Consider the following 14,697-nt stretch of genomic DNA (forward strand, 5'->3'; position numbering starts at 1 on the left):
AGTGTTTTACCTTAGAGTCTTAGCTTAGAGTTTTAGTTAGAGTTCTCGTTTAGTTTAGCTTTAGTTAAGAGTTTAGAATTTTAGCTTAGAGTCTTAAATTAGAGTTTTTGTTAGAGTTCTAGTTTATTTTAGTTTTAGTTAAGAGTTTACATCTTCTGGCTCAGAGTCCTTTGATTAGAGTTTTTGATGAAGTTTTAGTTAAGTTTAGGTTTAGTTAATAGTTTAGAGTTTTAGCTTAGAGTCGTAGCTAAGATTGTTTTTTATATTTACAGTTTATTTTAGAAATTGTTAATCGTCTGGAGTTTTAACTTCGAGAATTAGCATATAGTTTTAGTTTATTTTAGCTTTAGTTATTAGTTTAGAGTCTTAGATTATAGTCTTAGCTTAGAGTTATAGTTAGAGTTGAAGTTTAGTTTATTTATAGTTAAGAGTTTAGAGTTTTTAGCTTAGAGTCGTAGTTTAGAGTTTTTGTTAGAGTTCTAGTTTAGTTTAATTAAGAGTTTAGAGTTTTATCATAGAATCATAGATTAGAGTTTTTTTTGAAGTTTAGTTTAGTTTAGTTTTAGTTAATAGTTTAGAGTTTTTTAGCTTAGAGTCCTAGCTTAGAGTTTTTGTTAGATTTCTAGTTTAGTCTAATTTTAGTTAAGAGTTTGGTGTTTTAACTTAGATTTATAGCTTAGAGTTTTAGTTAGAGTTCTAGTTTAATTTAGTTTTAGTTAAGAGTTTAGAATTTTAGCTTAGAGTCTTAGCTTAGAGTTTTTGTTAGAGTTCTAGTTTAGCTTAGTTTTAGTTAAGAGTTTAGAGTTTTTAGCTTAGAGTCTTAGCTTAGAGTTTTTGTTGAAGCTCTAGTTTAGTTTAGTTTTAGTTAAGAGTTTATAGTTTTAGCTTAGAGTCTTAGCTTAGAGTTTTTGTTAGAGTTTTGATTTAGTTTAGTTTTAGTTAAGAGTTTTGAGTTTTACCTTAGAGTTAGATTAGAGTTTTAGTTAGGGTTGAAGTTTAGTTTAGTTTAGTTATAGTTAAGAGTTTATAGTTTTAGCTTGGAGTCTCAGTTTAGAGTTTTAGTTAGAGTTATTGTTTATTTTATATTTACTTAAGATATAAAGCTTAAAGGCTTGGCCTACAATCTTAGCATAGAAATTTAGTTAGAGTTGAAGTTTAGTCCAAACTAACATAACCACAAAATAACACAATGTTGCATAGAAATACCAAAACCATAGGTTAGATTAGGTTAGGTTAGAGGTTAGGTTTCTCCACTTTTAAGTTAGGTTAGATTTGGTTAGCTTATCATGAGCGCTCATGATAAGCTAACCTAATCCTATGATAAGCTAACCTAACCGAATTCTATGCAACTCTAACAAAAACTCTAAGCTACGACTCTAAGCTAAAACTCTAAACTATTAACTAAACCTAAACTAAACTAGAACTTCAACAAAAACTCTAAGAAAAGTACTCTAAGACAAAAACTCTAAACTATTAACTAAAATTATAATAAACTAGAACTCTAACAAAAACTATAAGATAGGACTCTAAGCTCAAATTCTAAAATCTTAACTAAAACTAAACTAAACGAGAACTCCAAGCTAAGACTCTAGTGCAAAAAACTAAACTCTTAAATAAAAGTAAAATAAAATAGAAGTCAAACTGAAACTCAAAGGTAAAATATAAAATTCTTAACTAATATTGAACTAATACAGAACTCTAACTAAAACTCTAAGCTAATGCTATAATCTAAAATTCTAAAATATTAAATAAAAATAAACTAAACAATAAATACCAAAAAAAATCTATTCTAATAATATTATTTAAAAAAATAAACTATTAAATAGAAGTAAACAAAACTATTACTCTAAATGAAACTCAAAGTTTAAGAATCAAATTCTTAACAATAGTTAAACTAAACTAGAACTGTAACAAAAAATCTAAGCTAAGAATCTAAGGTAAACTTGAAAGTCTTAAGTAAAACTAAGCTAAACTAGAACTCGAACAAAAACTTTGAGCTAAGACTCAGCTAAAACCCGAAACTCCTAACTAAATCTTAAACGGGCTATAACTTTAAGTAAAACTCTAAGCTATGACTCTAAGCTAAAAATATAAATTCTTAACTGTAACTAAAGTAAACTTTAACTCTAACTAAAACTCTAAGCTATGACTCTATGGTAAAACTCTAAACTCTTAACTAAAACTAAATTAAACTATAACTCTTAATAAAACTAAGGTAAGACTCTAAGCTAAAAACTCTAGACTCTCAACTAAAAATAAACTAAACTAGAACTCTAATTAAAACTCTAAGTCTAAGCTAAAACTCTAAACTAAAACTAAACTAAACTAGAACTTCAACAAAAAATGTAAACTAAGTCTCTAAGCTAAAAACACTAAACTCTTAACTAAAACTGAACTAAACTAAAACTCTAACAAAAACTCTAAGCTGAGACTCTAAGCTAAAATTCTATACTTCTAAGTAAAAATAAACGTAACTAAAACTCTAAGATAAGTCTCTAAGGTAAAACTCCAAACTCTTAACTATAACTAAACTTAACTAGGACTCTAACGAAAAATCTAAGCCAAAACTCTAAGCTAAAAATCTAATCTCTTAACTAAAAATAAACTAAACTAGAACTCTAACAAAAACTATCAGCTAAGACTATAACATAAAACTCTAAACTCTTGACTAAAACGTAACTTAGCTAGAATTCTAAACAAAATTCCAATTATAAGATAACTCTCTAAACTAAAATATAAGAACAACAAAAAACCCAATACTAATACTATGATCTAAAAAATCTAAACTCCGAGCTGAAACTAAACGAAAATAGATCTCTAAAAAACCCTAATATAAGACTCTCTGGTAAAACTCAAAACTCTTAAATAAAATTAAACTAAACTAAAACTCTAATCTAATAGTCTAATCTAAAAACACTAAGCTCTTAAATGAAAATATACTAAAATATAAATCTAACAAAACTATCGTATAATAATAGAATCTAAAAAACTATAAACACTATGCTAAACAAAGACTAAGCATGAGTATAAGCTAAAACTCTACGCTCTTAACTGTTTATAAAATATAGTACAAATGTAACAAAAATCCTGAGCTAACACGCTTAGATAAAACTCTAAACTCTTAAATATTAATAAACTAAACTTCAACTGTAACAAAAACTCTAAGCTAAGACTCTAAGCTAAAACTCTTAACTATTACTAAACTAAAATAGAACTTCGACAAAAACTATGATAATACTATAATATAAAAACTATCAACTATTAACTAAAACTATACTAAACTATAAATTTAACAAAAACTCTAAGCTAAGACTCTAAGCTAAAATTCTAAACTCATAACTCAAAATAAACTAAACTGGAACTCTAAATAAATGTCTAAGCTATGACTAAGGTAAAACATCAAACTCTTAACTAAAACTAAACTAAACTAGAACTCTAACAAAAACTCTAAGCTAAGACTCTAAGCTAAAAACTCCAAACTCTTAACTAAAACTAAACTAAACTAAAACTCTAAGCTAAGTCTCTAAGGTAAAACTCCAAACTCTTAACTATATCTTAACTAAACTAGAACTCTAACAAAAAGTCTAAGATAAGACTTTAAGCTAAAACTCTAAAATCCTAACTATTACTAAACTAAACTTAAACTCTAACAAAAACTATCAGCTAATACTCAAAGCTAAAACTCTAAACTATTAACTGAAACTAAACTAAACTAAAACTTCAACAAAAACTCTAAGCTAATACTCTAAGCTAAAAAATCTAAGTTCTTGACTAAAACTAAAATAAAATATACATCTAACAAAAACTCTAATCTAAAAACTCTAAACTCTTAACTAAAAATAAACTAAACAAGAACTTTAACTAAAACTATAAACTAAGACTATAAGGTAAAAAACAAAACTCTTAACTAAAACTAAAATAAATGATAAATCTAAGACAAACTATAAGCTAAGACTCTAAGATAAGAATATCTTAACTATTAACTAAAAATAAACTAAACTAAAAATCTATGCAAAGTACATAAATTAAAACTTCAAACTCTTAAATATATGTAAACAAAACTATAACTCAAAATTAAAAAAGACTAGAACTATAACAAAAACTCTAAGATAATACTCAAATATAAAATTATAGACTATTAACTAAAACTAAACTAAACTAGAACTATAGCTAAAACTCTAAGCTAATACTTTAAGCTAAAAAACTCTAAACTCTAAACTAAAAGTAAACTAGACTAGAACTCTAACTGAAACTCAAAGGTAAAACATCAAATTCTTAACTAAAATTGAACTAAACTTCAACTCTAAAAAAAACTCTAAGCTAAGACTCTAAGCTAAAACTCTAAACTATTAACTAAAACTAAACTAAACTAGAACTTCAACAAAAACTCTAAGATAAAAACTCTAAACTATTAACTAAAACTTAACAAAACTATACATTTAATTAAAATTCTAAGCTATGAATCTAAGCTAAGACTCCAAATTCTGAACTTTAACTAAAACTAAACTAGAAACATCACTAAAAATCTAAGATAATACTCTATTGTAAAATCTAAACTCTGAAATAAAACATAAATAAAATATAACTCTAACTGCAACTCAAATGTAAAAAATACAACTACTAACAAAAATTAATCTAAACTATATCTCTGACAAAAAAAACTCTAAACTATTAACTAAAACTAAACTAAACTTCAACTCTAACAAAAACTCTAAGCTAAGACTCTAAGCTAAAACTCTAAACTAATACTAAACTATACTAGAACTTCAACATAAACTATAAGCTAATACTATAAGCTAAAAACAATACACTATAAACTAAAACAAAAATAAACTAGAACTATAACAAAAACTCTAAGCAGCCACTATAATATAAAACTCTAAAATATTAATTAAAAATAAACGAAACTAGAACTCTAAGCTAAGACTCTAAGGTAAAACACCAAACTCTTAACTAAAACTAAACTAAATTAGAACTCTAACTGAAACTCAAATGTAAGACATCAAACTCTTAAATAAAGTTAAACTAAACTAGAACTTGAACAAAAAACTCTAAGATATGACTCCAATATAAAACACCAAACTCCTAACTAAAACTTATCCAAAATAAAAATTTAAGTAAAACTCTAAGCTATGACTCTAAGCTAAAACTCTAAATTATTAACTTTAACTAAAATAAAATTCAACTCTAGATAAAACTATAAGCTAATACTCTAAGGTAAAACTCTATACAATGAACTAAAATTAAACTAAACTAGAACTCTAACAAAAACTCTTAGCTAAGACTCTAAGCTAAAACTTGAAACTCTTAACTAAAACTTAACCAAACTACAACTTCAAGTAAAATTCTAAGCTATGACTCTAAGCTAAAACACTAAATTCTGAACTGTAACTAAACTAAACTAAACTAAACTAGAACTCTGAATAAAACTGTAAGCTAAGACTCTAAGCAAAAAAAACCCTCTAAAGTTTTAACTAAAACTAAACCAAACTAACACTTTAAGTTAAGTCTCTAAGGTAAAAATTCAAACTCTTACCTATAACTAAGTTGTGGGTGAAAAGGATGGGTACTTCAATTTGTAAAATGGGTTTAGGACGGTCACTAAGAAAAGAACTTGTAATGAAATGCCTTTTGAAAAGTATTGCTTGGTGTTGGGCATTCAAAAAGCTGTAAAATAAAGTTGTGGGTGAAAAGGATGGGAACTTCAACTTGTAAGATGGGTTTAGGATGGACATTATGAAAAGAACTTGTTCTGAAATGCCCTTTGAAAAGTATTGCTTGGTGTTGGAGCATTCAAATACCTGTAAAGTAAAGTTTTGGGTGTAAAGGATGGGTACTTAAATTTGTAAAATGGGTTTAGGAGGGAGATTAAGAAAAGAACTTGTTCTGAAATGCCATTGAAAAGTATTGCTTGGTGTTGGAGCATTCAAAAAGCACTATGGTAAAGTTATGGTGAAAAAGATTGGTACTTCAACTTGTAAAATGGGCTTAGGATGAACATTGAGAAAATAACTTGTTCTGAAAAGATATAATAAAGCCATAAAAAAGTATTAAAAATTGGGGGCTCAGGGGTCTTTGGGGTGCCGGGGGTCCTTTGAGGGTCTGGGTGGCCCTTTAGGGCTGGGTGACCCTTTGGGAGCCCTGTGGACCTTTGGGGACTGGGGGAGGACCTTTGGGGGCCCGGGGAGGGCCTTTGCGGGTCAGGAGAGGGCCTTTGGGGGTCTGGGGGGGCACTTGAGGGTCGATTGGTCCTTTGGGAGCCCGGTGGACCTTTGGGAACCGGGGGGCTTCCTTCGGGGTAGGGGTGGGGTATGAGGAGCCTTTGGGGTTGGGGTAGAGGACCTCATGACACTGTTAAAATACAACTTATGTATTATAATGACCACAGATTTTTACCCTAAAATTCACTTTTAAAACCATCTTTTAAATCATCTTTTAAAATGGCTCTAACTGTTTCGCCGATATAATCCCCTATAATGACTAAAACAGTTTCGCCCAAATAATCCCTAAACGTAATTTCAGCGAGTTCCTTTTGTTTTTGGCATCCCTGTGCTTTCACATTTGAAATTACAAAGAAACCTTTTTGCGCGCTAATCACTTCATCGCTAAGATCAAAATATTTGCTCGGAAACGATTCTCTTTAGAAACAACAAATTAATTCCCCTTTCGCGAATCAATAATTCCCCTTAGAAACAACAAATTAATTCCCCTTTCATCTCAATCAATCAATCATGACATCATCTGTCATGTGTGATCTAAACTTTGCCTCGGAAACAATTCTGGTCGAACTCCAAAGACATTAATTAACTTGACGTCATCTGTCAGACACTATTAAACTTTGCCCGGAAACAATTTGATTAATGACTGTCAGCACAGGTGTCCCACTTTGATTAACCACGTGTTCTCCTTGACGTTCGCTGGGAGCTTGCCCAAAACAACAACAACAACAAATACTATTCCTGGATCATAACATTCTCCCCTAGCGGGCACTTGGCCAAAAACAACAACAACAAATACTCTTTCCTGGATCATAACATTCGCCTCGAGCGTGCCAAAAACACACCTGGAGAAAGAGGTCATTTACCCCATTAACCACGTGTTCTCCCTAGGGACTCTATGCCCATATGAGGAGCCCCGTCACGAGCTTTAGGGTCATCTCTACTGCCCTCCGATATCTTTTTACTATTTAGAAGTGAACTAAAACTTTCAATTTCCAATCAAATGAGCCCTCTCCGAAGTTTATACGATCATACCTTCCATAAGAACCATATATGCCCCCAGAGCAATATTTACAATGCCTGTCCCAGGGCCTGGGCGTTTGCGTCGACACAGGAGTTTTTCTCATCTCACGTTTGAACTATTTTAATGAAATGGCCATACGTAAAGGAGTTCTTGTTATATGATCTTTGAACTATTTTTAACAAAATGGCTACCTCAAATTTTTTATCAGATTTATTTGGGTAAACAGGGGTTTGGGAAGGCTATTTGCCCTCTGATCACTTTTGACTCTTAAAAAGGACACTAGAACTCTTGATTTCTAATTGAATGAACCCCCTTTGAAGTTTATAGGACGACCCCTTCTGTATGAAGTGCCTCTGGGAAAAAATTAATGGAGTGTAGGAGGAGGCTTGCTGCCCTCCGACCACTTTTGACTCTTAAAAAGTGAATTACAACTTTCAATTTCCAATTGAGCCCTCTATGAATTTTGTACGAGCATCCCTTCCATAACAACTATATATGCCCCAGGGCTTAACTTGCAGCGCCTACCCCCGTGCCCTGGGGGGTTGTGTCGCCACCGTAGTTTGTTTATCTGAAATTTGAATTATTTTTAACAAACTGTCTATCTCAAAATTTTTATCTGATGCATTTCGGGCGTGGAGGGGGGGGGGGCTATTTGCCCTCTGGTCTCTTTTGACTCTTAAAAAGTCAAGAACTTTCAATTTCCAATCAAATGAGCCCTCTCCAAAGCTTATACGAGTATCCCTTCCATAAGAACTATATATGCCCCTAGAGCATTACTTACAACGCCTGCCTCCAGGCCCTGGGAGGTTAAGTCGACTCAGGAGTTTTTCTTATCTGACCTTTGAACTATTTTTAATGGAATGGCTATTTTAAAAATTTTATCGGATGGGCTTGGCGGAAAAAGGGTGTGCGTGTGGGGGGGGGGGGATAGTTACACGTCGATCTCTTATGACCCCTAAAAAGTGAACTTGAGCCTTCTAATGCTAAATTAAATGAGGTCTCTCTGAAATTTATACGAGTATACCTTTCTTAAGAACCATATACGCCCCCACGACAAAACTTACAACGCCTTTCCCCTGGCCCTGGGGGGTTGTGTTGACACCGGAGTTTTTGTTATCTAATTTTTGAACGCTTTTTTTAAACTGGCTATCTCAAAACTTGTAGCGGATGGGTTTGGGGAAAAAGAGCGTGGGGAGGGCTAGTTGCCCTTAAATGTCTTGACTCTTAAAAAGTGAACACGAACTTTCAATTTCCACTCAAATGAGCCCTCTCTGATGTTTATACGAGCATCCCTTTTATAAGAACCATATATGCCCCAGGGCATAACTTACAGCGTCTGCTCCCGGGCCCGGGGGGTAGTGACGACACCTGACTTTTTGTTATCTGACTTTTGAACAATTTTTAACCTAATGACTATCTCAAAATTTTTATGGGATGTATTTGGGGAAAACGGACGTAGGGGGGCTAGTTGATCTTAATCTCTTTTGACTCTCAAAAACTGAACTAGAACTTTCAATTTCCAATCAAATGAGTCCTCTCTGAAGTTTTTACTAACATCCCTTCCATGAGAACCATATATCCCCCCTGCCCACTTACAACGCCTGCCCTCGGGGGGCTGTGTCGACCCCGGAGTTTTCGTTATATGGTCTTTGAACTATTTTAAAAAAATGGCTATCTCAAAGTTCTTATCGGATGGGTTTGAGGAAAAAATGGCGTGGAGGGGGTTCTAGGTGCCCTCCAATCTCTTTTAACTCTTAAAAAGTGAACTATAACTTTCAATTTCCAATCAAATGAGCCTTCTTTGAAGATTATACGAGCATCCCTTCCATAAGAACCATATATGCCCCCTGGGCATATCTTACAACGCCTGGCCCCGGGCGCTTGGGGGTTGTGTTAACACCGGAGGTTTTGTTATACAAAATAGCTATCTCAAAATTTTTATTGGACGCATTTGGGAAAAAAGGGCATGGGGGGGAGGCGGGGCTGGTTGCCCTCCGATATCTTTTGACGCTTAAAAATTGAACTAGAATTTTCAGTTTCCAATCAAATGAGCCCTCTCCGAAGTTTATACGAGCATTCCTTCCATAAGAACCATATATGCCCCCAGGGCATAACTTATAACCTTTGCCCTAAAGACTGTGGGGGGAGTGTCCTGCTCAAAGATATAATTTCCAGAGCTTTCAACTGCGTTGAACAAAATGGCTGTTTCAAAATTTTGATTGGCTGTTTTTGGGGAAAGGCTGGGCGTGGAAGGGGTGTTATTTGCCTTCAAATCACTTTCGACTATTAAAAAGGGCACTAGCCATTTAAATTTCCAATCAAATGACCCCTTTTTTCAGTTTTTACGACAACTTTTTCTTTAAAAACCTTATATGCCCCCAGGGCATAACTTACAACCCTTGCCTTGAGGGCTTTGGGGGGGGGGGCTGTCATCTTCAAAGTCCATTTCCAGTATTTTCAACTACGTTGAACAAAATGGCTATCTCAAAATTTTGATTGGATGTGTTTGGGGAAAAGGTAGGCGTAAGAGGGGTGTTAGTTGCCCTCCAATCACTTTCGACTATTAAAAAGGGCACTAGCCCTTTGAATGTCCAATCGAATGAGCCCTTTTTGAAGTTTCTACGACAAAGCTTTCTATAAAAACCTTATATGCCCCCGAGGCATAACTTACAATCCTTGCCCTAAGGGCTGTGGGGGGAGTGTCCTCCTCAAAAACATAATTTCTATCTGGAAATCAACTACGTAGAACAAAATGGCTGTCTCAAAATTTTGATTGGATGTGTTTGGGGAAATGGTGGGCGTGGAAGGGATTTTAGTTGCCTTGCAATCACTTTTGACCCTTAAAAAGGGCACTAGGGCTCTGGATTTCCAATTGAATGAGCCCTATTTGAAGTTTATACGACGATCCCTTCTGTATGAAGTGCGATCTACTTTTTATCTACTTCCCCTCTAGTGTCTCCTCTGTCTACTTCAGATTCTCTGTCTACTTTTTATACCTACCGTTCTAATAAAATATTGTAAAACTTGATACTTCTATGGGTATTGACAAATGATTCAGTACTTCTTACAGTGTATAATACCTGCAAATCTATTTTTAAGTTATTTCTTAGACCACACTGCATTTCCATTTACAAAAATTCAGAGAGAAAATTTGTAGTTCTGGAAGTGTTTAAAATGTGAGTTGTATTTTTTTTATCTCTTATGTGTTCGTTTGTCTTTTTCTTTGGATGATAATATTTTTAAAAAATGTTTCTTTTTCCTTTAATTTCTTTTCCGTCGAAAAAGGCTCCCGGACGTGGAGTCGAAATATCCGGATTTTTCTTATTATTTAAAGTTTTGGTGTTTTTTTAATGTCTTTTTGTTATTCCACTTCTTATAATAAATCCTCTTCTAATCCTCTTATAATATTCCACTTCTCAAATCCATTCTTATAATATAGTTTATTTTTGAAGGATTGGAACCCATAATTGAACAAATATTTGGTCCTGATGGTTATATTCCTGATGAAACTGTGGAACAAGTCCTTAAATCTTTTCGAGGTAAAAGAGAAGTGGACAAGCATTCATTATCAAATTTGGTCAATTCATTTGAAGGAAGGTATGGTGTTGAGCCTGAAGCATCGGTTTTCTTACGAATGTTCGGAAATGAATTACAATATTCTAGAATAAAAGGTAATAAGTCCATGTTATCTAGTTTTCACATTTGTTTCAATAAGTTTTGAATGAGGCCTGATTAATTTAGAACCCAAATCATCTAGTTATGTAGTTTTCACATTATCTAGTCTTCTAGTGGATCACCAAGTTATCTAGTTTTCACATTTGTTTCAGTAAGTTTTGAATGAGGCGTGATTCATTTAGAACCCAAGTCATCTAGTTATCTAGTTTTCACATTATCTAGTCATCTAGTGAATCACCACGTTATCTAGTTTTCACATTTGTTTCAGTAAGTTTTGAATGAGGCCTGATTCATTTAGAACCCAAGTCATCTAGTTATCTAGTTTTCACATTATGAGAGTCGTCTAGTGAATCACATTTTTTAAAGCAAGTTTTAAATGAGGCGTGATTCATTCAGAACCCATGTCGATTAAGCAAACGATGAGAGATTAAATGACCACTTAGTGGACATAATGTCCAGGATGTTTATTTATTTATTTATCTATTTTTTGCATGTTAATATACCCCCCCCCCCTTGAAAAACCCTGTGAATTTTACCCCGTGAAAAATTTGACCTACATTTGTACTTATATTGTTTTTTGAACCTCCCTCCTTGGTCTATGAAAATTTTCACAAAAATTTTCCCCTCCCCACCTCTTTGAGGATTTCCTCGACCCCCTTGAGGATTTTACCTTTGTGTATCCATTCCAGGGCACTTGAAAATTGTAAAGCAACTTCTGGGAAGAATAGGGTAGGAAATAATTGTAACAAATCGAAAAAGTACGTAGGCATTCTCTGCTATGTGTATAGGATTATTCGTACGTTAATGTATAATGCACATTATAAGCACAAATTTTTTCAATTTTTGATTGTTGCGCGTCAATTGACTTTTCCCCTTCTCCCACCTCATTGTCAAAAGTTTGACATAAAAAGGCTTCTTTATTTTGTTTTGAACCTCATTTCTTGTTTTTTGAAAAATGTTAACCCCTCCCCTCCCCATTTATAATGGATTCTACTTTTGTTTTTGTTCCACGCGAATATACATTACTCATCCTAACCTCGTTGTGAGGAATGTTGCCTAGAAATTTTAATGTGTTTTGACTCTCCCTCCTTGCTCCTTTAAAATTCTTCTGAAACCCTTAACCTCCTTAGCATTAGGACCTTTGTGCCTTTGTGCCTCCTTAGAATTTGGACCTTTGTGACTTAGGACCTTTGTGCATCTAAGCCAAGATACTTAAAAAGTGTCAAGTAACCGCTAGAAAGAACAGAGCAGGAAATAAGTGTGGTAAATAGAAATATTAAATGGGTGTTTTCTGGAATAGGCATAGGGTTAATAACGACGAAGATCACACTGCCTTTCCATCATAAATACAAACAACAAGTACAAACAACACGGGAAAAATTGTCTTAAAAAAAGACTTAAAAAAAAAAAAAAAAGACTTTTAGTCTTTAAAAAAAGAAGGGTTAGGTTTTCCAATGCACTTTGCGCTTCACTTTTGAATCCATATAAAATTATTGAGTTTTATTGCGTAGCTTCTACGATGGTGGACCATCCTATAAGCATGTGATTCATATGGTCTTTTTTTTAGTCTTTTTTAGGAATCTTTAAAAAAAGACTCCTAGGCATAGGGTCATTTGCATATTAATTTTTATGAAGTTCAATGCATTTTATAAGTTGACACTCAGGATTTTCCATTTTGTTTTGTTTCATGCCAATACACATACCCTTCCCCTCTTAATGTGGAAAACATCTCATAGAAATGTATTCTATTTTGTTCTTACAACCTTAAGTTCTTACCACATCCTTTAATTTTCCCCACGTTTACAGCCATAACTTTCTCCCTCTTGCACTCAAAAGCTTAGACTTATAAATTTTTCCTTTCTTCCGGAATTCCGCTTAATACCAGGTTGTGACATTTTTGATTAATTTAAATTCAAAATTTTGGCCCAATTGTGGATATTTTTTTTAACGTTTTCTGATCTGTAACTTTTCCCTTTCTTTTGGGACTCTGCTTAGCACCAGATTGTGACTTTTTTAACCAATTTAACTTCAAGAGTAAATTAGACCCAGTTTTGGATTTTCTGAACTGTTTCTGAAGTGTAACTTTTTCCTTTCTTTAAAGATTCTGTTTAGTACTAGATTGTGACATTTTTGACCAATTAAATTTCAAGAGTAAATTAGACCCAAATATGGATTTTCTTAATTTTTTTTAAACTAAAACTTTTTCATTTCTTTCAGGACTCTGCTTAGCACCAGATTGTGACATTTTTGACCAATGAAAACAGTTCATTTTCTGAACTGTTTCTGAACTAAAACTTTTTGCTTTCTTTAAAGATTCTGTTTAGTATTAGATTGTGACATTTTTGATCAAATTAATTTCAAGAGTAAATTAGACCCAATCATGGATTTTCTTAATTTTTTTTTAAACTATAACTTTTCATTTCTTTCAGGACTCTGCTTAGCACCGGATTGTGACATTTTTGACCAATTTAACTTCAAAAGCAAATTAGACCCAATTTTGAATTTTCTGAAGGAACCTAAAATGGATTACACAAAATCTTTCCAATTTTTGGACGCTGTCTCCTCCATCCCAACAGTCATCGGCCTTCCTCTTTCTCTTTCTGCTAACGGAACGTCAACGATATCTATAAATATGGCCGGTAAAGTATCTGTAAAAGATTGGCAGATGTTTGATGTTAATGGTTATATAAAACCTGAAGCTGTAGTAGATATAAACGGCATTATGGCAGTCGATGCTGGGCTTCTTAAATCTGGAATCAAAGTTCGTAATACATTTCAAAGTGCAGCCGCTATTGATGGGAAGTTGTTGATAGATGGCACTAAAGTAGTTTCTGTCAAATTCAATATGCCAAAGAAAAATACTGAAATTTTTAAAGTAGCCTCTGAAGCTTTTATTATTACAAGTCATCAAACCATAAAGCCAAAGATTGAAGTTGATAGGAAAAAGATCTGTAGCCCTGAAGTACTGGGTACATCTGTCTGCGGTGAAATTCAAATTCCTAATTCTGTTTCTCTACCGTTTGCTTCATCTGCAAGCATAAATATTGAAAAAATGGACACATATTCATTGGTATTATTCGAATTCAAACGATCAGAAGAAACCGTTGAACAACAGTCTATACGGTCGGTAGTATTGACGTTTGATATGCCTGGATCCAGGCGTGACCAGCGATTAGCAACTAAACTAATAATTGACGAACCAGGACGATCATTGCGATTCTCTTTCCATTCCCCTGGTATTAAATTTGATGCAACTGGCAAATATGTATACACAGACCAGCTAAAAAGTACTGATCTTATTGTTAGTGTTGGTGGGGAAGATTTTATGGGAATGAAAGCGGTTCTAAGGTCAGAGTATGCAATGGGATCTGGTAAACACGAACCTGTCTTTATTGTCACAAGACGTGGCGTGGAAGTTTTCAGTTTGGATGGAACTTTGCAGTATGTTACAAACTCGAAGTACGGCATTGACTTGACTGTTAAGAAGATCACCCAGCAGCCAATAAGGATAACAGGTTAGTAATGGGGCTTGAATTTATTCCTTAATAGTAAACTTGGATCGTTTTTTGTTTTTTTTTTCATTTGTCACTTTTTTATCATTTTATCATTTTTTTTATCACAAAATCAATTTTTTTAGCCAATTTTTGAAAACCACTGTGTTCCGCGTATCAACTTCTAGTATTAAAACTACGATTGTTTCTTGTTTTTATTATATATTGCCGAAGATTGTTCTTTTCGGCCCATCTAGGACCAAGCAAAAAGCAGGTCGTCCCCGAATGA

At 33.3% G+C, this 14,697-nt stretch overlaps 1 protein-coding gene across 2 annotated transcripts in view; it reads left to right on the top strand.

Moving 5' to 3' along the window:
• The window catches only part of LOC148944115 (uncharacterized), a 285,083-nt gene that overhangs the window by 79,940 nt on the left and 190,446 nt on the right, over positions 1-14,697 (top strand). For both annotated transcript variants that reach the window (XM_089100272.1, XM_089100273.1), the window contains exons 12-13: positions 10,695-10,913; positions 13,347-14,432. In XM_089100272.1, coding sequence (XP_088956398.1) covers positions 10,695-10,913; positions 13,347-14,432 — 1,305 coding nt within the window. The remainder of the gene's footprint in view (positions 1-10,694; positions 10,914-13,346; positions 14,433-14,697) is intronic.

Source organism: Artemia sp. Qi Xiang Cuo, chromosome 14, assembly GCF_049724085.1.
Source record: "Artemia sp. Qi Xiang Cuo chromosome 14, ASM4972408v1, whole genome shotgun sequence".
In the NCBI taxonomy this organism is placed as follows: Eukaryota; Metazoa; Arthropoda; class Branchiopoda; order Anostraca; family Artemiidae; genus Artemia; species Artemia sp. Qi Xiang Cuo.